The sequence below is a fragment of the Diabrotica undecimpunctata genome, chromosome 6 (genome assembly GCF_040954645.1).
Source record: "Diabrotica undecimpunctata isolate CICGRU chromosome 6, icDiaUnde3, whole genome shotgun sequence".
Lineage (NCBI taxonomy): Eukaryota > Metazoa > Arthropoda > Insecta > Coleoptera > Chrysomelidae > Diabrotica > Diabrotica undecimpunctata.
Window position 1 is genome coordinate 101928491 of NC_092808.1, and position 22674 is coordinate 101951164.

General features: G+C 32.4%; 1 protein-coding gene across 1 annotated transcript; it reads left to right on the top strand.

Moving 5' to 3' along the window:
• The first annotated feature begins 13798 nt into the window (after positions 1-13798).
• Positions 13799-20930, top strand: LOC140443652 (elongation factor-like GTPase 1). The gene is made up of 2 exons (XM_072535018.1): positions 13799-16852; positions 20501-20930. The coding sequence occupies exons 1-2, from the start codon at positions 14025-14027 to the stop codon at positions 20703-20705; spliced, it is 3033 nt and encodes a 1010-aa protein (XP_072391119.1). The 5' UTR covers positions 13799-14024; the 3' UTR covers positions 20706-20930.
• The last annotated feature ends 1744 nt before the right edge of the window (positions 20931-22674 follow it).

Here is a 22674-nt window from a genome sequence, read left to right on the forward strand (position 1 = left end):
GGGGTGTGACGATCAAGCTCCTTGACAAAAAAGCTAAAAGGGTGGGCTAACATCAACACCAATCCCAAAGAACAAAATGTAGTGGTAATCATTAGCAAAAGCAAAGAAACATCATTTGTAGAGCTAATAACAGAAGTGGAAAAGAACCTGACAAAAAGAATGGAGCAGATATATCAGAGATCAAGGAATATCACTGGACTTGGGTGGAAGTAGTGAAGAAACTCCTCTCTGGTAACATATGCACGTCGAGAGTGACGGCAAAAGCACAAGGCAAATAGCAGGTCTGTGGCATAACTGAAAAGTATACGAGGAGCTGATTAAATGGAGAGTGAGCATAATGCAGGGTCAATCACCGACGGTGAAAAACCTGGAAAGAGTCATTAAAGAAGCGATGGAAGGAAGTATAATAGGTCGCCGAGATGGAAACAGGATGCCTGATGGAATGCAGAGATCGAGGAACTGAGTAATGAATATATAGTTACGAGAAGAAAGTTAACGAGGGCAAGGGGCAGAGCAGGAATAAATCCTGATGTCGTCGAGGGGATTGAGGAAGAGTACCACGCACGGAATATGGAACTTTACAGTAAAATTCGTACAGAAAAAAAGGCACTGGAAAAAGGGTTACAGGATCGCTATAAAGAAGTTGGCAAGAAATGCCTATAGACAAGAAGGTCCAGGTAACATGGAAGCTCTTTCAGGCTGGCAGATGGCATGAAGTATGAAGGGACGAGAGAGCTGAACGGGCTGAACCTTTTACCATGAATGAACGTCTAGAGGCACTGGGCGCACTAAATTCGCGCAGTTCCTCTGGACTAGACCAGATCCCACCTGAGACGGTGAAAGTTTCGGACGGGTGGAGCCTGCGTTATTGCTGGAAGCTCAGACCTTTCCTGAGCCTTGGAGGACATCGAGGTTAGTACTGCTCCCCAGAGCTAGAGAAAATACCACCCCATCTACTTCTTTGTGTGCATTAGTAAGCTGTATGAAAAGATGCTGCGAGGATGCATCGATGACATGATTGGAGATCAGGCTTTATCCCTGAGGCAATTTGGCTTTTGCAAAAGCAAAAGTGCGATCGATGTAATTGTGAGTGTACTCGAAGCACTACGCAACAGAGGGGATAAATACCGCTGGGCGCCCCTGCTTTTATTCGATCTAAGGAATGCATTCCATACGCTTTAGTAGAACAAGGTAATGAAGGCAATGGAGGAGAGAGAATGTCTTGGTTACCTGATCATTGTGATAGCGGAGTACCTATCTGTCTGAGAGAAGGATTATGGTAGAAAAGGACACGATGATCGACGTGAAGGCTGGGATTCCCCAAGGATGTGTGGAGTTCTTGCATTGAATATTCCTTGTCTAGCTGATCTGTTTACACAAATACTGTTGTGCAATTTTTAGATACCACTTTCATAACTTTAGATATTTCACTTGTAAATTTCAGTCCATCATTAAATATATACAATTATAAATCACAAATTATTACATCCAATAAATAACATTTTATCTGTGACAATAAGGTTAAGTTTTAATCTAAATTATACATTTTGCTATATTGGCAACATGAATTATTTTGATAATTTTTCGACTGTTCTAACAACCATTCAAATTTCGTCATTTTGTGTCATGTGGAACAATTTCACCCAATCATGTCAACATTAGACTGATAATTGCATTCAGTGCAATTTTCAATCCCTATGACAACACGATCGAGTTTGACAAGTTCCAAATAAATTTCAAAATTTCACGTTTCGGCAATGAGAATGTTCAAAGTATAAATGCGCTAATATACTTTCACTAACTGTACTTTTAATAAATAAATGTTTCGTTATGTTGAGTTATGATTTTTTTTTCGAAAAATTATCCGCCGAATATCCCTCGGACATTGATGAATGCCTCATAATTTCATGACAAATTTTTCAAGCTCGTTGCTTGGTAACAGCACTCAGCCTTCGGCTTCGTGTTGTTACCAAGGAACGAGCTTTCGATTGTCATGAAATTATCTCGTCTGTTATCAATGTCTTAGGGATATTACTACTGATAACAAATTGCCTCAAAATAAAACATGGTCTAATTTTTCGTCTAGTACATTGCTTTAAAATATCTAGTAGGCACGTACAGTTACATAATCTGTCTCGCACAGCATTAAAATTGCATAATATAAAAATATAGAATTTTTCATAGAAAAATGATTGCATGTAATTCAAGATTTACGACGTCAGAACCCCACAGTGTGGCCAAAACATCAGAATAGTTGGTAAGTGAGGAATTTTTAAAACGTCAACTATTTGTCAAACTGTTATATTAACAGGAAATACACTAGTCATTTATTATTAATATTATTTCTAATATTATTATTTATCTATGCACTTAGTTTTAAGACTACTGCAATAACATACTATAATACATAAGAAAACATTTTAATACAAAATTATATATTCTAAATTTTAAACTTACCTAGAGCATTAATAGTAAAAACCCGCCATTATTTTTTGTTCAAAATAATCTATCTTACCTATATGAAAGCTTATCAGCTTTCTACAGACTATTTAGTTGTTTTGACATAGCACAATCACAATACACAACAATAATTAGTTTTTAAAGCTATTAATATAAATTTAATATGTATTTATAAATACAATTTAATAATTATATGATATATTATGATCAAATTGTGTAAGAAATCAAAACATAAACAAAATTCTTACTCTAAAAAAGCGGCAACACTTTAAACAATTTTGCCACACGGTGAACTGTCATTAAAATTTGAAGTATTCCCGTATTAGTTGCGTACAATTGTATAATCTATTTAATTAAAATTATTATTTTGTGGAATATTAGACTTAAAAAGTTATTTCATAAAAATTTATATTATTATTAATAACAAATGTTTTTGGTTATTTAATCATCATAATTCTAAAATTCCCAATATAATGATGATTACATTTTTCTGATTATTATACCATGTTGACATCGAGCAGTTCCGTATGGGTTTCATATTATTAGCTGTGTTAGGAAAATTTGAATTCTAAGGTTGACGTTCTGGAAATTTTAAATATAAATAACGTCATTTATATAAATTGTGATGTGCAACGTTTTTACTTTAAAAAATGGTATAGCTTAAATGTTCTGATTGCTGATTATTATTAAAAAAGGGTTCCGGCACATTTATCAGCCACCCGCTTCCGTGAAAAATTTTTGTAAATCTTGAAAATATACATTATTTTAAGCTATTTACAAAAAAAAAATTGCGGAATTTCCATTTGTTTAAATAAAAAATGACTTTGAAAATTGAAAATTTCACACTTTTTGGGCGGCCATATTGAGAGTTGACTGCGACGTTTACAAATCTATAAAAATGTATAGTATCACAAATATTCTCACTTCGGCTATCAGCTCGTCTAGTATCTGGATCTGGGCAGGATGCAATTTTTCTCCAAATAGGATTTTGGAAATTCGTTTTCTTTTCCTAATTAGGAAGATTATTAGGAAAGCTAAAATAGTTAAAAATATTATAACAGAAGTGGTGCTCAGTCCTATGGATAATCGGGGTAGTACTTCTATGGTATCTATTGGTTGAATTTGGCCATGTGTCTCTGGGATTGTTAATTTTTCAATTTTCATCTCATGGTTTGGTATTAATTTTATTGGAACAATTTTTGGAATGGAAATGTCTTGAGACGTCTTTTTATTAAATTGGATACCTTCAATCATTATTGGTACATCTGTCGTCAAGAGGCTGGTTGAATTAATTTCTATCTGCTGGATTCTCATTGGGTGAACTATTCCTAGCAATATGACTTTGCTGGTTTCTTGGAAAAAGTTCTCTGTGATTAATGTTTTTGTGCAATTATCTACATTGGGTATGTTACATTTGGATTGTACATAGTTGGAACAAACTATGTTATCGCCTTGTCCTATACAAGTGTTGAACCATTTATTATTTGTATAGTAGCTTGCAGGTGGCAGAATCATAACATGATCTTTGTTTGGAATGGGATAGATTTTATAGGTAGTGTAAGGAGTTTCATGGAGTATAGGGATTTTAATTATTATGAGCATTGTATTTGAAGTTACACAAACTAAAGTTTTTGTTGACTCTATAAGTTCGTAAGGGTGTTCATTACTATTGGGAATTGAATTTCTGGGATAAATTTTGAGAAGGTTCTCTTTAAGGTCTATTATTTCCTTTAAAGTGAATAATTCTATATTGGAGATATTAAGTTCAGATAAAGTTTCTTATAAGTTTCATTAGAAATTCGTTTATATTTTGGAGATTTATTATCTCATTGTGTAGAATATAGCTGTCAAAATTAGCTGATAATTTGTTGAGTGCAGATATGAGAATTGAATTATCAGAATTCAGTTTTTCTAAAAGTTTATCGAATCTCGTGTTAAAAGAGTTTCCATAAGATATTTGGTTATTAAATTTTTTTATGATTTCGTTTTGTTTATTTTCTAAAGAGATTATGTGTGATTTTAACAAGTCTAAGTCAGAGTCGTCTGGATTTCCAGGCACGTATTTGATGGCTGTACCTAGAAAATTAAAAAGTCCGCGTTTCTGTTTTCGCGTAATCTTGTGTAGATCGTCTTTTGTTTGTTCTTGTATGTGGGTGTATTGGGAGTACAGTAGCGAGAGAGGTGCATTTTTGAAGTGATCTTTGAAATAGCTTGTCGGACTAGCGTCAATAGTGTCGGATAATTTATCTAGTGGAATGTGAAGAAAATGTCTGTGATAGTGGGAGATTTCTCTTGATTTGCCTATCTCTTCAGCATAGTAACCATTATTCGGAATCTCCTGAATATTGAGTGGATGGACCAGGGCGAGGATTGTCCTGTGAAAAATTTGGGTCTTGAGTAGGTTTATCTACATGTTTTCGTATTCGTTTTACATATTTAAGGTGAGTGCTTGTTAAATTTTGTTTATCTGTTTTACCGATTATTTTTGTTTTGTCTTGCGTTTCTGGATGAATAGTGGAGAAAGGGGCTTGTAATTTGGACTTATGTTTTTTCTTAGAAACATATAGGGATTTTGTAAGGTCTATTTCCGGAATATCTTCGGCATTTTCGTTTTGTCTATCTAAAAGTTGTTGTCTTTTTTGTTTTTGTTTATTATATAATTCTGCAATAAAGGGTTGGAGTTCTTCTTTATGTCTTTGATTATATGTTTCGTATATCGGAAGATCAAAGTCGAAATGTATTTCTTCTGCATAGGGTCCGTACAGAATTGAGAAAGGGGAATAATCTGTGGAACTGTGGATTGATTGGTTGTAAATAAAAATGGCGTGTGTTAGAATGTCATCTAACGAATCATTTGGATTTTGGGCTTGTAAGGTCCTAAGTTTTTCAATAAGAGTTGAATGAAAGCGCTCTACTGGAGAGTTTGAGGAAGAATTGTTTACTGTTGTAAAATGTATTTCGATTTTGTGGATATTTAGGAATTCTTTAATGACTGCGGAATTAAATTCGGTGCCGCTGTCGCATACAATCTTTTTTGGATAATTGTGGTGCGAAAAGTAGTGTCTTAATTTATTTAGTATGGAAATGGAAGTTTTGTCGGTGAGCTTATAGCATTGACCGTATTTGGAAAAAGAATATTATTGTGAGATACAGGTTTTTATTGCAGTGGAATAGATCGATATGTAATATATCAAAAGGTTTTTGACCTAACAACGGTCCTAATTGGGGAAGTTTATAAGGGCGTCGTTCGTATTTATTTTTTAGGCAAATTTCGCATTTATTGATAAAATAAGAAATAGTTGTCTGCATTGAGGGCCAATAAAATTTTTGTTTTAAATGTTTGTAGGTTTCAATTATTCCGTTGTGATTTTCTACGTGATATTTCTTTATGCATTCTATTTGTTGGTTTTCTTCTTCTATGTCCTGAAGTAGTATATTGCAAAATATTGCTTTGACTGTGGAATTTATTTTTTCTTTAAAATAGTTACAGATAAAAGGTCTAAATTCGTGAGGGATTGTTATTGCAAATTTTTGATTTGGTCTAAGGATATTTTGGAAGGTATTTGCTATTTCTGTTTTCCAATTATTTGTCAAAGTGACAGTGTAACGGTGTTTGTTAAAAATTCTTTTATATTTAATTTCAAAATTATTTGACTCTGGTTTAAAAATAATTTGGTTTGAGGATAAATTAATTGGTTCAGGTGAAATCTCTATTCCGGTGATAGGGTTCTCAACTGATGTATGTTGTGTGTTAGTACTGTTTTGTAAGTTGTCAAAATCGGCAAGGAAATCGTCTATGTCGAAATTGTCGGGTGGTTCAGCACATTCTGAATTCGGGGGTTCAGCACATTCTGAACTCGAGCTTAAGGCATTTATTTGGACTCGGCTAAGAGCATCAGCGACTTGATTCTCTTTGCCTTTTTTATATTTAACTTCAAAATCATATTCTTCTAGTTTAAGTCTCCATCGGGCTAATCTAGAAGTGGGGTCTTTAATTTTGCAGATCCATACGAGAGGATTGTGATCTGTTTCTACAGTGAATTTTTGGTTGTATAAATACATACGGAAGTGTTTACAAGAATCTAGTATGGCTAAAAGTTCTTTTTCAATAGTGGAGTAGTTTTGTTCTGCGGAATTTAGAGTTCGAGAATAGTAGGCAATAGGGTGATTATTTTGAGATAATACTGATCCTATAGCTATATTAGAGGCGTCTGTAGTCAGTACAAAAGGCTTTTCGAAGTCTGGATATTGTAAGACTGGAGAATTAGTTAACAATTGTTTGCATTTTGCAAAACATTCTAAATAATTTGGATTTGTGGGGTCGATAGTTGCTCCTTTTCGAGTACATCTCGAAAATGGGGATGTTATTTTTGCAAAGTTGGGTATGAATCTTCGGTAGTAACCGATTAAACCAAGAAATGATTTAATTTCTTTTACTGTTTTTGGTAGAGGATATTTTTGTATAGCTTCGATTTTTGCTGGGTTAGGTTTGATTCCTTCGGTTGTCACTACGTGACCTAAGAAAGAAACTTCTTTCGTGAGAAACTCGGATTTGTCTAACTGAATTTTTAAATTATTTTTCCTAAAAGTGTCAAAAATAGTCGCAATATGAACTAAGTGTTCTTGCAGTGACTTGGAAAAAATAATGACATCGTCCATGTAGACGAAGCAAAACTTATGAATAAAGGGCCTAAGAATATTGTCCATTAACCTTTCGAATGTTGCTGGGCTATTCTTTAAACCAAAGGGCATACGTAAAAATTCAAAGTGACCATGCGGAACTGAAAAGGCTGTTTTCCGAATAGAATCCGGATGAACTTCAATCTGATGGTAACCTTGAGCTAAATCTAATGTTGTGAAATAACTGGCTTTTCCTAAGTTATCCAGTATCTCATCTATCTGAGGAAGTGGGTAGCGATCACTTTCAGTATGATCATTGAGCTTCCTGTAATCAATTACTAATCTAAATTTTTTCTGACCTGAGGCATCAGCTTTTTTTGGTACTATCCAAACTGGAGCTGAGTACGGTGAAATTGACGGTCGAATTATCTTATTATCTAATAAATTATTTATTTGTTTTTTTATTTCTTCCCTTTAAATCCCTTTACATAAATTGGATTTTCATCCTTCGTTTTAATTTCGTGTCTAACAGCTGACGTGAAAGTTAAATTTTTGTTTTCGTCGTAAAATACGTCTTTAAATTTTTTGCAAAGATTTATAATTTTATATTTTTCTTCGTTATTTAAGTGCGAAGTACGGATTTTATTTTCATTAAAATGCGTCGTTGGAATTTTTACTATATTATAATTACAAAAGTTCTCAACTTCAATTCTCTTATTAAATTTCATCGGCATAGGTAAGTCGATAGTGTCTATAAAGCCGTTTTTTTGCAACGTGAATAGAATGGGGAATTTTGATACCTTGAAAGTGTCTTTCGCGCAATAAAACTTCACCATTATGAACGCTTACTGGAATTTTTTGGTATAAAGTTTCAAATGGAATGCTAACATGAGGATTCTCAAAGGTTAAAGTATGAGTTGCGTAGCTAATTGTGGCGTGGAATCTTTTCAGATCGTAAGTTCCAAGGAGGATACCAAAGTGCTGACTAAAGTCGGCGACTTTTACGTCGAATGTTTGTGGAATTCCATATTCTAGGAATAGTGGCGTCTTAATATTTAAATCGTGCTTGGAAGTAATTTTCATTGACGTTAGCGAAAAAGGTTTTCGATAAATATGATTTTTATCAAATAGTTTGAGAGCTCGCGGATTTAAAATTGAATGGGAACCGCCGGTATCGATTAAAACGCGTAGATGTGTTTTGGGTGTAACGAAGCAGGGTAACCCAGGGGAACTTTCGATATTATATAGGTTTATACAGGGGGTGGATGATCGTTTAACGGGATGGCTTGAAAATCCTGATGATTTTCATCATGCAAATCGGGCTCTTGTTCGGATTCGTAATTTTCAAAATCATTTTCGAAATATTGGGTATCATTTGAGTCTATGTGAAAATTGTGGCTTCTATTAGTTGTAATTGTCATGGGCTGATGGTTTCTGGTTGTGGTAGTTTGAACACACCTCATTGGAGTAGCAAAATTTGGTTGGGGTCGAGGAGCTTTATATTTATTTAATCTTTGTTGGTTGTTTTTCGGGACATTGTTTCGTTGGAAGGATTGATTTTGTTCGTGAGAACTGAAATTTTGTCTCTGAGGAAAATTATAGTTCTGTTGTGGAGTGAAGTTAAAATTGGGCTCTGTGTTGTGAGTTGAAGGTCTCACATAATTTGAATGCGTGGGTTGGAAGTTTGAGTATGTGGGTTGAAAGTTTGTGGATCTTTGATTATTCGAAGATTGATAGGGTTTATTTTTGAGTGGGGCCTTTTTGTTTTGTTGGCTCTTAAGGAAGTTCATGTATTGTTGTTGATTTTTGTGGTTATCGTAGGCAATACACTTTTGAAGGGCTTCTTCTAGGGAATTTAATTCAAAATGCGATAAGTATTCGCAATAAGGCTCGTTGATTCCGGTACAGAAAGTTTTGAGGGCAATGTTTTTGAAGTATGGAGTTTTAAAAGTGACTGTCGCGGGATTATCGTTTAGGGTGATGTGTTGGAGTAAATCGTTCAGATTTGTAGTTATTCTCTGATGATAATTGTCGTAGGATTCACTATGTTTTTGGACGGTAGTGGATAGTTGTGTTACTAATATGTCTTCGGAACGTCTGTCTCCGTATTTAGTTAATAACGCTGGACGAATTTCTGTCCAATTGGTTTTATTAGAATAGTTTAAGAAATTTCTAGGTTCTCCTTTAATTCGAGATACGATATGGGAATTTAAGATAAATTCTTGGGACGGATTTAAATCTTGGGTGCCTAAGAAAACTATTAAATTATCTACTGCTTTGATAAAGGTGGAGAGGTTGTCTCCAGAAGAGAATTCGGGCAGAGTTGAGCAAAGGCTAGCAATATCGCTATTGGTCATCGGCATTTTGGAACGTAATTTAGATGCAGGCTTAGATTTAGAGGTTTGTAGATTTCTTTTTATTTTTAAATTTAAATTGTCGAATAGTAAACTTAAATTTTCGATACTATTTTGGGATATATCATTCAATGTACTCATAAAATATATGCAAAAATATAAATGCAAGTATATATAAAAATTCGTTGAAGTAAAATGTTATAAATAATATAAATTCAATAAACAATAAATAATAAATTCAATGTGAATGTTTAAGAATTCAATTAAAATAATAAATGCTCATAAACAATGGTAAAGAAAGGAAAAACTTACGCAAGGATGATCGTGTTTGATTTCCAATACATTTTTCTCTTTTACCAGGTTCTTCAGGATTTCATTAAACTAATGTAGACCAGGAAACGATTATGTTTCTGTATGAAATATCCTGTTCGCAGCGCCAGAAATGTTTCTTCAACGTCGATATTCTCAAAAAAAAATCTTTATTTTGAAATAAAAAGTTACAATTTTTGAGAAATTCTACAAACTACTACATTTAATGATTTAAACTTGACTATTGAAACATAATAATTACAATAATAATAAAAATATTGATTTCTTCCTATTTATAACGTCGGATATCGGAATCTGATGATTCTTAATAGTAAGGGAGCTTATGGCTACATTTCTATATATATATATATATATATATATATATATATATATATATATATATATATATATATATATATATATATTATGATGTATTGTTTGTTTGAATGATGAGCAATGAGTATTTTAATAATATAGGGTTTTTATCGCGGTTCTCAAAGAATTAGTTTGTAAGTACTTTTTTAAATTATCTTTATTATAACTATTATGAAACACACATATATATCCAACCTAGCCAATGTAAATTTAAAATAAACTATCTTTAAATTGATATTCTTATAAAACTAATTAAATTCTATAGACAATGTAAAATTTAAACAAACTATCTTCAAAATTGAAACTGTTATGACACTAACTAAATTATATTAACAAAATTTTGTACCTTTCTTTCACTGAATGCCTAAATGAACTGTTTTCCACTATATAGATTCTAATCACCACTGAATGTCTTCGTACTTCGGTTATCCTTGTTTTTGTGAAATTACTTTTTCCAATTATCAGCTTCTACCAATTTAAGATATATTTTTCTTCACCAGCATTTATAAACCACCAAGCAAACCAGCAAAACAGCATTTATATTTATTCTTCTTTTCAATATACCAATATCCAATTATTATAAGTTGATTTATACTATTACTTTTTTAATCTTCAATAATTATTTGTGTATAATTATAAATGTGCATTAAAATATATGCATAATTTTTAATCTTCATTTAACTCACTATATTAAACAATTGGACTATTTGTAACTGAATGGACTGGACCTACTTTCTTACTAAAACTTTTCTGACTGCACTATCTTGAAAATTCTGAACAATTGACTTCACTAACTAAATGTGTCTACTAACTTTCATAATAAACTGGACTCATAGTAACTGTAACTCATAACTGATCGATCCTAATCCAAATCACCGGGCATTTATATCTTTTTTTTCTGTTCTAGAATCATCTGGCAATAAATCATGTTCCATTTGTTCTATTAAATACATGTCTGAATTTTCTGGAACAAACCATTTCGCAAACATGGCCATCTCCGGCGATCTAGAGAATTCCATTCTTTTCTATTAATAATTTTGTTGACATTTAGGCTTTTCAGATCAGAATAAACATTTAAATCATTAAATATATATAAATTAAACATTTTAAACTAACATTATTATTATAACCCCACTTTATATTCGTATTATGATTAATTTCTGTCTGTCAATTTACTGTATAGTTGGTTGCCTATGCACATGGCTCACTTAAATATATTTACAACATTAAAATACAACTTTTTTACACTTATTATATGCTAATTTATTAAAAATGCCCTCACATAAATATATTTTTATAAAATTCTCTAGTATATAACTTCTTAAAATAACCAAATACTTGTTATATCTAAAATTATCTAGTATATAACTTATAAATTAATTTTTTAAACAATATCTTTCTTTCTCCTATATCATATCAATATATATATATATATATATATATATATATATATATATATATATATATATATATATATATATATATATATATATATATATAAATTATATAGTTTTTTTTTTGTGTCATTGCTAAATTCCAGTAATAGCCTAAAAAGGTATGCGTATTGGACGTATAGCTGACAGACGATGGGGGAAATCTTTTTCTGGTTGCTTGAAGAGCAGCCACGGAACATGACACTCAGTAGTGCCGGATTAACCGCATTCCGGCTAAAACCTACCACCGTTACTTAGATAGAAATCTAATTTTTTGTGCCCATCCTAACCTAACCCAACCACACCACATTTAACTTAACCTAAATAATACTATTTAAAAAGAAAATATATTAGTGGGTGTCTTTCTCCTATGGAGAAAGAGAAACCGACGCCCTACGGGCGTAGATAGGTCATCTCATGGTCCAGGAAGGGAACCTAACCAAAGCTAACTTAACGCAACCTAAACCTAACCTAACTCATATCAACCTAAACTAACCCAACCCAACCTAAATAAAAAAAACTAATTAACATAAAATATATTAGTGGGTATACTGCTCCTACGGAGCATGGCTAATCGAGGATCTACGGGAGTCACTAGGATATATAGCGGCTCATGAAGGAAAATTCACAAAACTAAAGAACTAACTAAATCAATCTAACCTACGCTAATATAATTCAACCTAATCTAAAAAAACATACCATACTATACTTTAATATATATATATATATATATATATATATATATATATACATATATATATATATATATATATATATATATATATATATATATATATATATATAATATATATATATATATATATATATATATATATATATATATATATATATATATATATATATGTATATAAATTAGTTATATCTCTGTCTAATGCAATTTACTATGTTCTTAAACCTATCATGAGCATTGCGTCCATATAATGCATCCCACATAAATTGGTCGATGTATTCCGGTAGAAATGGAGAGCTCATCACTCCAAGTCGTCTTAGGTATTGTTTAAGACGAGACCAATACCCTTCTACCTGATTTGTACAGACCCCTGTTAGTGGATCTTTAAAAAATTTAGAGTGATTTACAGTTTTGTGAATATACCCTAAATTTTTTAAGTTGGAATATCCCTTCCACTGGTCTGTCCAAATTTCACTACCTTCCCGGACGTGTTTTTTAATAATCTCCACTAATACCTCTCCTTTCCTACTTTCTACATATGTTATGTACCCCCTTTTTAAAACTATATCGTACATTCCCAAAACCCATTGTTCTTTAATTATTCTACCACGGTTATATTTTCGTTTTGTTACAACACTTTCATCAATTTAAACTGTGTGTCCTTCTCCACCTGCAATAATAAGAATTTGAAAAGTAACTAAATGTTAATATTTTGTATTGTTATTTTACCCAATAAAAATGGTTCTTCCTCTTGTAAAAGTTTCCAAGAAACCACATCTCTCAAATACGGATATATCTGTATACAGATCGTTTTTCCAAATTAATTATTTCTGCGGCACTTTTAACTGGCGTCTGACTTGCCCAAAAACACATTACATAAAATAGAGTCCTGACTGGTACTCTCAATCCTTCAAAAAATGTACCTGTATATACGGAATACATTTTTTTGCATTTGCCGCACCAAAAACCATGGTTTAATTTATACCCATTTTTCTGTCTCACTACACATGGACGTCGACATTGTCTAACTTTACATTTAAATTGTTCTTTAAGTAATCCAATATTTTGTAAATATTGAATTAATTCAGTATCGCTTTTTTGTGTTATATTATTTATGTCAATAATAGAACTCACTTCCATTTTTCAGGAATAAAACCAAAACATAAATTAAACTTGTTTTGACAATTTATAAATTTCATCCAGAGATATTTTGATTTGTTTAAATAAATATCATTTAAAATATTTAAAAACTGAAACAAACCTATCACAAAAATTGGCAACCTCGCACAGTCGCTGTCAAACTTCAATGCAAAAAACCATAATAAATCAAACAGGTTATATGAGCAAAATTTATTATTTTGTTGATATCAACAACTATTTCATTATAATCCAATGTTCTAATAAAAATTACTAAATATTACACACTAATATGATATAATTAAAAGGTTAGTAGTAATATATAAGTTTGTTTTATAAAAATATGTCTCAAATTAGGGTGGCTAATAAATGCACTGGCACCTTAAAAAAGGAATAATAATTGCTTAGAATTATTCTAAGGGTAATTATAACACAAAATCAAAAACAATATTGAAAACAAACTTTAGGTAAATGTAGAAGCTAGTTAAGTTGTGTATTGTACAATGTACAAGGCCAAATTTTGACTTTTAACACAGAAGAAAATAAAAGTGACATTGATATGTGATATATAACCTAGTTTCAATTTGAATTTTGAAATGATAATATTTTACATTTAATTTATATGATAATAGTATATTTTTTAAAATGGATTGTATAAAGCCCACTGTGGAGGAGATTCAGTTTTGCATGAATGACCCAGCTTGTATTAGAAACGTTTGTATTTTAGCACATGTGGATCATGGAAAGACTACAGTAGCTGATTCCCTTTTAGCAACAAATCGTTTGGTCAGCAAGCGTTTGGCAGGCTCTCTTCGTTATTTAGATGATAGACCAGATGAACAAGAACGAGGAATTACAATGAAAAGTAGTGCTGTTTCACTTTTGAATGTAGTATTCGATGAAATTGAAGACAAAAACAAAAAGGTATTACTAAACTTAATTGATACTCCTGGTCATATAGATTTTTCCACAGAAGTAGGTGCAGCTTTACGAGTATGTGATGGTGCTATAATCTTAGTAGATCTTGTTGAAGGGGTGTGTGTCCAAACAAGAGAATCCATTAAGAAAGCCTATGAAGAACACACAAAAATGATTTTAATATTAAATAAATTTGATAGGCTGGTAGTAGAACTTAAAAAGAATTTAGATGAAATATTTCAGTGCATACTTAGGATTATAGAAGGATGTAATGCTATAATAGCAGAACTTTACCAGTATGATTTTACTCATAATGATATTGATATTGAAGATACTGGGCTGTTGTTCAGTCCTGATACAGGAAATGTTATCTTTTCAAGTGCTATTGATGGATGGGGTTTTACTACAAAACAAATGTCAAACCTCTTTGTTAATTTAGTAAAAAATGAAACTGTTGACTCCTTAAACAAAAAAATGTGGAATTTTGATTGTTATATCAATGCATCAAAAGAAATAAAGACAGGTGCTATTGAAAAGAAGAAATGCCCATTATTTGTTCAATTTTGTCTTAAAACTATTGTTCACATATATGAAACATTTATACTGAGGATGGAGAAGGACAAAACTCAAACAATATTAGAAAAATTAAAAATAAAAAACATTACTAGAGATATGACTCATAATGACCCCAAAATTCAAGTTAGAGCAATATTACAAGCATGGAAACCATTAGCTTCTACAATACTCTTGCAATGTTTAGAACAAATGCCTTCCCCTAGTAAAATTGATCAAGCAAAAATCGAATACCTACTTAATATCAATAAATTTTGTGAAGACCCATATTTTAATAAATGTGTTGAGAGTGTAAAACCTCACTTAGAGAATATTTCAAGTAAAGACGACATCACATCTATATCATATGTTTCCAAGATGTTTTGTATAAATAAGAAAAATCTTTCACAAAATAAACCTAAACCATTTATTATTAAGCCAAGAAATTTAGAGGTTACTCCCAAAGTTCAAAATATAGAATCTGCTTCTAAAGTTAGTTCTCAGGAAAATGAACTTATTAATGAAACCCCTGACAGTATTAATGATGAAATATCTGTTATAGCTTTAGCTAGAGTTTTTAGTGGAACACTTCATGTTGGTCAAGAGATATTTGCCATGACTGGGTCATACTTACCTGATGAAATTAAAATTAAAGAGGATTCTGAAAATTTTACTCAAAATAATCCACATGTTAATAAAGTTGTAATTAAAGAATTATATATGCTATTTGGCAGAGAATTAACTCTGGTGGAGTGTGTTCCTGCTGGAAACTTCTGTGGCATTGGAGGTCTAGAATCATGTGTTTTAAGAACTGCTACATTATCATCAGATTTAAATGTTGTTCCTCTTGTGGAAAGTCTTAAAATAGAACCTGTTATGAGGCATGCTATTGAACCTACAAACCCAAAGGACTTGCCAATTCTTCGCCAAGGTTTAAAATTTCTTATTCAAAGTGATTCTTGTGTTCAAGTGATAATTCAAGAAACAGGAGAATTAGTACTACTCACTGCTGGCGATGTACATTTAGGAAAATGTATTGAAGATCTAAAAAATAAGTTTGCTCCTATTGATATTCATGTTTCTAGTCCTATGGTTGCTTTAAGAGAAACTCTTGTTCCTGCTCAAAATGATGCTCATTTCTCCAAATTAATGGCAAATAGTGTAAGTGTAGAGACAAAACATTTGAATTTAGAGGTGGTTGCAGTATCAATTCCTGCAAATATACTGGAAGTAATCAAAAACAATCATGATCTTTTTAAAATGGTTGAAGATCACCAATATAAGAGTTTAATTGATATAGCTAAACAGTCTTTTGGAAATAATAGTAATGTTAACACTGAAATGCTAGAAAAATCATTTAAGAGGGAAGCCACAAAAAAGGCTATATTACATGCAAAAGAACAGTTAGAATCAGTTGAATCTTTAGGTGCATCATGCTGGCAAAATTTACATAACAAGATTTGGAGTGTTGGTGTAACAGGTAATTTTGTGAATCTTTTAGTAAACAACACTGCAAATTATAAGCATAATATATTTTTGGAACTTAATAGTACTGACAAGAGAGCTTTGTTTGATCACTGCATCATTAAAGCATTTAATACTCTGTGTAAAGCTGGTCCCTTGTGTGAAGAACCATTAGCAAACTGTGCTTTTATTATTACCAAATTTGAACTGTGTAACGAGATAAATTCTGAAGATATAACCCCACAAACTACATCTGCTATTGAATCCACTATTAAAGAAACTTTTAAAAGGGCTTTTGAGAAACAGGAACAAAGATTGATGGAACCAATGTATGTGACAGAAATTCAAGTAAACACAAGCATTTTGGGAAAAGTGTATACTGTGGTTAGTAAGAGAAATGGTAAAATACTTGATGATGTTTGTATGGATGAGCAAGAAAAAATCTTTCTTGTTAAAGCACAAATTCCAGTTATTGAAAGTCAAGGCTTTGCTGGTGAAGTCAGAAAAACTACTTCTGGACAGGCAAATCCCAATTTAAGGTAGGATTTTATTTTTTTGAAGTTATAGAATTTAATCAAATAACTAATAAATTATAATAGGTACATACATGATACATAACAACATTAAATATCTAAAGTTAGCATTAGAAAAGTCTAGGTTAATGCCAACGCCAACCAGATAATAAAATTTACTTGCATATCAATTGAAGTAAAAAAATGTTTTCTTTTTACTTATTTTTTTATAAAACTTTAACATTTAAAGTGTTTAATTATTATATAAATATTTAGTCTTTGTTTTGATTATCACTGAAAGTTTTATCCAGTTAATCTGATTTTATATTTCGTAACATTTATTTTTGTAAGGAATATAGTTGTTAGCCCACATCTAAACTTCTTTCTTCATCCAGGCTTGTACCTTTTGCACTCTTTATATAGAGAAAAGACATTAGTTTTTCTCTACATAAAGAGTCCAAAGGATAGTGTTTTTCAAGGGTAAATTTTAGATGCATTATCAGAATAAAACATTATTCCTAACATCATTCAATAGCGTCCAGCAAGCTTGGATTTGCAGTTCACCTAATTCACCCATTGAAGAGAAGTCTCGTGACTTCTTGTTGCTTTGTATAGAGCAGGGGTCACCAATTATATTCCCTGAGGGCCTGTTTCGAAAACCTAATAAACTTCCGCGGTCCAGACACTCAGCAATAGAATAGAACTATAGAATAGTTCTGCAACTATAGTGTTCAACAATTTTATGGAACATATCTAATTTTATTTAAACATTTAAATGTTAGTAACAGCTTACCTTAAATACCGTTTGTTTCTTTTGCAACTGCAGTTCTGTACATTTTACAGTGAATAAAAAAACTATATAAGTATGGAAAAGCAAACTAATATCTCATTGTATTTTTGGCCACTGTACTCTCCTGGTACAGTAAATGAAATATAAATTGTGTATTGTTTTGATATTATTATCAGTACATTTTGATTACAGCAGTATTGTAAATTATTACTGAAAATATTTTAAAAGTTAGAAATTTATACAAAATGGTACAAAGTGGTACAAAATGGTAATTAACATTTTTTCTACTTTTTCAACTTTTCTACATTAGTTTCAATGCAAGATGGATGTTTGTTTTAAGCTTTATAAATCTGAAAACTATTTTAATTAAATGCTCAAATGAAAAGTACTCTTATTTAACATGTAGATAATAAGGGAAAATAACGCACATAACAAATCTTACATTAGTTTAATTAAATTCAAAATAAATGACTACAATAAGTATAAAAATAAAGGTAAAACTCCTTACACAATTAAACTATAAGTGAGAAAAATGACACTTTTTATTTTGTACAACCTGTCTGAAATTTGGAGTGAGGTTAGTGCAACTGATTCTCATTAACCTAGATGTTCATCTGTCAACCGAGATCTGTACCGATTTTTAATAAAGTTCATTTTTGAAAAAGCGGCTTCGCACACCTAAGTTGAACCAAACACAGTGGCGCACCGAGGGGGGGTTTTGGGGGTTAACCCCCCCCCAGGACCCTATTCCGACACTGTTACTTACACATTTTAAGGACTCAAAATGGAGGTAACATCATAAAAAAAAATTTGGTGACCAACCAAACCCCCCCCCCCCAGAGGCAAATTCTAGGTGCGCTACTGACCAAACAGTACAGTTTCATTGCCAAAGATTTTAGTTCTGAATATTTTTTGTCACACACATATTTATTCCAAAATTTGTCCCAGACAAGCTTTTCTGGAACTTGAGTATAAACCTCCTTTAAAACGGATTCTTCCCGATACTCGATCATTTACATCTGAAGGGCAGCTTTGTTACTCTTAAAAACGTCTGCTGCTTCGCTGGTCCATACACCATTAGGCTTAAGTGAAAAACTGTTGCTTAATCATCAGCTTGACAGCAAATCGTTTTTTTTTATTCTAAATCAAGTTCATTAATAAAACGTGAGAACTGGGTAACATCAATATCTTTATTACTATCTCAAACAGGTTTAAGGAGAGGAAAATGCAAAAGTTCTGCCTTAATATCCTCAAAAAAAAGTTCAAGCTTTTTAGAAAAACTTCTAATATGCGGCAGAAGTTCACAAACAAGTTTTCCCTTGTATTGTAGTTTTAAATTCAAGAAGTTCATATGTCTGAAGATATCTGCCAAAAATGCTATAGTTGCAACGTTTTCTGTATCCAAGAGGAAGCCCAAATGGTCATTTGCAGCTTCATTATGAATAGTAGACAGAAATTCTTTTATGTTGTCAAGTATTGCAAAGAATCTTTTAACCACTAAACCTTTTCTCAGCCTTTGCTCAGTCAAACTGAACATTAGTGTTTTCTAGGAATGATTTGAATTGACTATGCTTCAAAGATAAAATCATCTTATCAGCACGTATAAAATTCACTATTTTCATGACGGTTTACATTTTACTGTGAAGATTTGGATTTAAACTGCAACCCAACACACTTTGGTGAATAATACAATGATACGATATTAGATCTCCATTGCACATAGGATCGCTACTTAGTCGCTGATCCAAGCCTTTTCTTCACCCATCCATCGCTGCAGCGCCGTCCGTAGTGATCGAAATAACTTATTTTAAATCCAAACTATCCTTGCCAAAATAGTTCAACGCAGCCTTGTGTAAATCCTCTCCTGTAGTAGTTCCTGACATTTGCAAAGTAGTCAAAAGTTCTTCAACAAACTCTTCATTTTTCTGTCCCGGTAGCGCACGAAAATGGCAAGCTTTAAAGAGAGATAAAGACAGTAGGTTGTAAAGACAAGAGAAAAATGTAAAGCTATTTGTATATTTAAATTTGATTATAATTTTACACTTTAATTTTATTACTATATTTTGAATTTAACGGCGGTCCGCAAAAAACAAGCTCACGGTCCGGATGCGGACCGCGCTCCGCTATTTGGTAACACCTGGTATAGAGGTCGCTGCCAGCGTACGCAGGCATGTTATGTTACTATAACAGCAAAATAGATTTCCTGATAGTGTTCCTGATGAGAGTTAAATAACTCGACACATATGTAGAACAATGGTGGACTTCAAATTGAAAAGAGATGCAATCGTCTACTTTCATTTTAACAACTTTTCCATATGTAAACAGTGCAAAAGATAGTCTTTTTCAAGGGTAAACTGTAGCGGGATTGTCAGAATAAAAGGTTATTCCTAACATTGTCCAATAGCTTTCTGGAAGCGTGAATTTATGGTTAATCTAATTCGCTGTCAAACAGAAGTCTCTTAAAAAAAAAGTAAAGTTCGTGTAACCTTCTGGGTAAGGTTTAGTGTTAGGGTTTTCAGGTCGCGCAAGCACCCCTAACGTGACTTAACGACTACTTTCGGAGACGAGACCGACGGCTTTACGTGTCCTCCGAAACACGGTGGCAGCTCAGTTAAATTAGAAATTGAAAATTTTTGTCGGTGCCGGGATTCGAACCTGGGCCCTCCAACTTTTTAAGCCAGTAACATACCACAGAAGTCTCCTGACTTTTTGTTGCTCCATATAATCGGCGCAGTGATAATCGACGCGGTTCAACCTGAAAACCTTTGAGTTTAATATTAATTCTTGTAATAGTATTAAATATTTGGAACATTTTTAAAGTTTCTATTATCTGGTATACATTTTTTGTATATTAATCAAATTTATTAATTTGGATATTTTTGTAGATTCAGCCATTATGAAATTATCGATGGAGATCCTTTCTATGAACCAGTTGAGGATGAAGATGACGAAGACGAGACCATTAACGTTGATTCTGCATTGCGGGCAAATAAGTTACGAAAAGATGTAAGGAGGCGCAAAGGTCTTCAAGTCGAGGATGAAGTAGTTATCCATGCTGAGAAACAGAGAACTTTAAACAAGAAAAAATAATACTGTGATAAATCTACATTCTGGTATATTATTAAAAAATGGTTAAAAAGAGTGATTGGTGTAAAACTCATAAAAACATGCGAGAATGCCAATGTTTTATTGTTATTACATCATAAAAATGATAGTTTTAATAAAATCAAATTATTTTTCTTAAAATGTACCGAAACCGAAATAATTTTTTATAAGTTTTCAGTTAAGTTTTACAATAAAGTATAAATTCTAAAAGATCTACTTTGTCAAGGTATGCTGGCTTATTTTATGTCTTCGAACAGTATCAAAAGTATGTTAAGGACATGATATGAGTAACATCAGCATTCTGTTGGTATGGCAATTATTTTGTGAATAAAGAAACGGACGCCTTCGACTGTCAATTCCTCTTCTCCTTTGTAGTACCATAAATGGCCTGATGGGAGTGTGATAAGCCTACCCCTTTTTTCTAACTTCACTGGTACTCAAAATATACTTATTCACTTTTGAGATGTCTTCCTCTATTTCTTTGAATCTTTCCTCGGTAGTGAGTGACCGAGCATTATATGTGGCTATATTGGGGTTTATCTTTTTGACGAAATTTGAGTAGGGTTGGTTTACAATGGTCGAGTTTTTGACATTTATAGACCGTGCTTACCTTGCACGTTCGTGTTTTCATATTTATTCCCACGAATAGCTAGGGACCGTTGGTCGATTAATGTAGAGCTCCGCGTACAGGGACAGGGCTGATATTCGATGGTATTTCGCCGTGTCCCAAGAGCATTGTTAGCGGCCGCGTGACGTGCGACCATTCAGTTTTTAGCACGATACTAGCGGACCAACTCGACATCGAGTTTTTTAAATGAAATTTTTATTTTGCGAGAAAAATATTCAATATATACAATGACCGGAAGTAAAAATATTTTTATCAATAACTCAAAAACTATAAATGATAATTTCGTGAACTTACATTTTTGAACTCTACGTTGAATTCTCTATTGATTTGACTAATAAAAAAACGAAACCGGAAGTCGACCTCAAAACCGGAATGCAATTTTTAGTTCATCAAATGTCGACATGGATATCATTTAGCAGTTAATTTTGCATGCTGATCACGAATCCGGTGTCAGATTTGCTCTATCTTGACGTTTTATGCGCGTTTCGGGTCACTTCCGGTGTCGGATCGCAACCGGAAGTACATATTTAGATTCGTCTCGACGAGACCTTTCGATCCATATATACATTGTGGGGTCTAAAACTTAAAGTAAATTTTAACTTCCGATCATCTCAAAACCGGAAGTGAATTTTTGTACCAAAAGTATATCTTGACAATCTCATACGTAATACTAATAATATTCCGAAAAAATATTTTAATTATCTAATATGGTTTTTGAGTAAAGTGGTGGACAAGAAAAGGGCTTAGCGTTTTAGTATATAAGATGTGTCAGATGATGTGTCGTTTTGTCTCTCAGTGATTCTTCTTTCACTACAGGATCTAAAACTATTGCATTAACTGGTGGTAGCACTTTTATATTGGTTATCAAGTTCTCTAACTGTTTGATCTTCTCTTCTACCTTATCGAATGTTCTAGAAACTTCTGTAAATTTCTCATTGTTTGGTCTACATACTTCTTTCCACTTCACAACCATCCCCAGGTAACCCTCAATTATCTAACTCACAGCAATCGTCACACTATATCAAGTCTTATTGCCGTCCCAGGTTACTCTCAATCATCCACTTCACAATTATCCCCAGGTAACCCTCAATCATCCAAGTCCCAAAATCAAGTCACACTGCCATCCCCAGGTTACCCTCAATCATCCACTTCACAACCATCCCCAGATAACCCTCAATCATCCAACAATGAAACAATATTTCGAAAATATCATTTTTGATTAGATCTTTGCTACCAGTGGTATATTAAAAAAATACTCTAAGCCGCTCTAAGATTCTGGTTTATGTCCTTAAATTAAAAAAGAAAGTACGCGTCATCATTATGAGA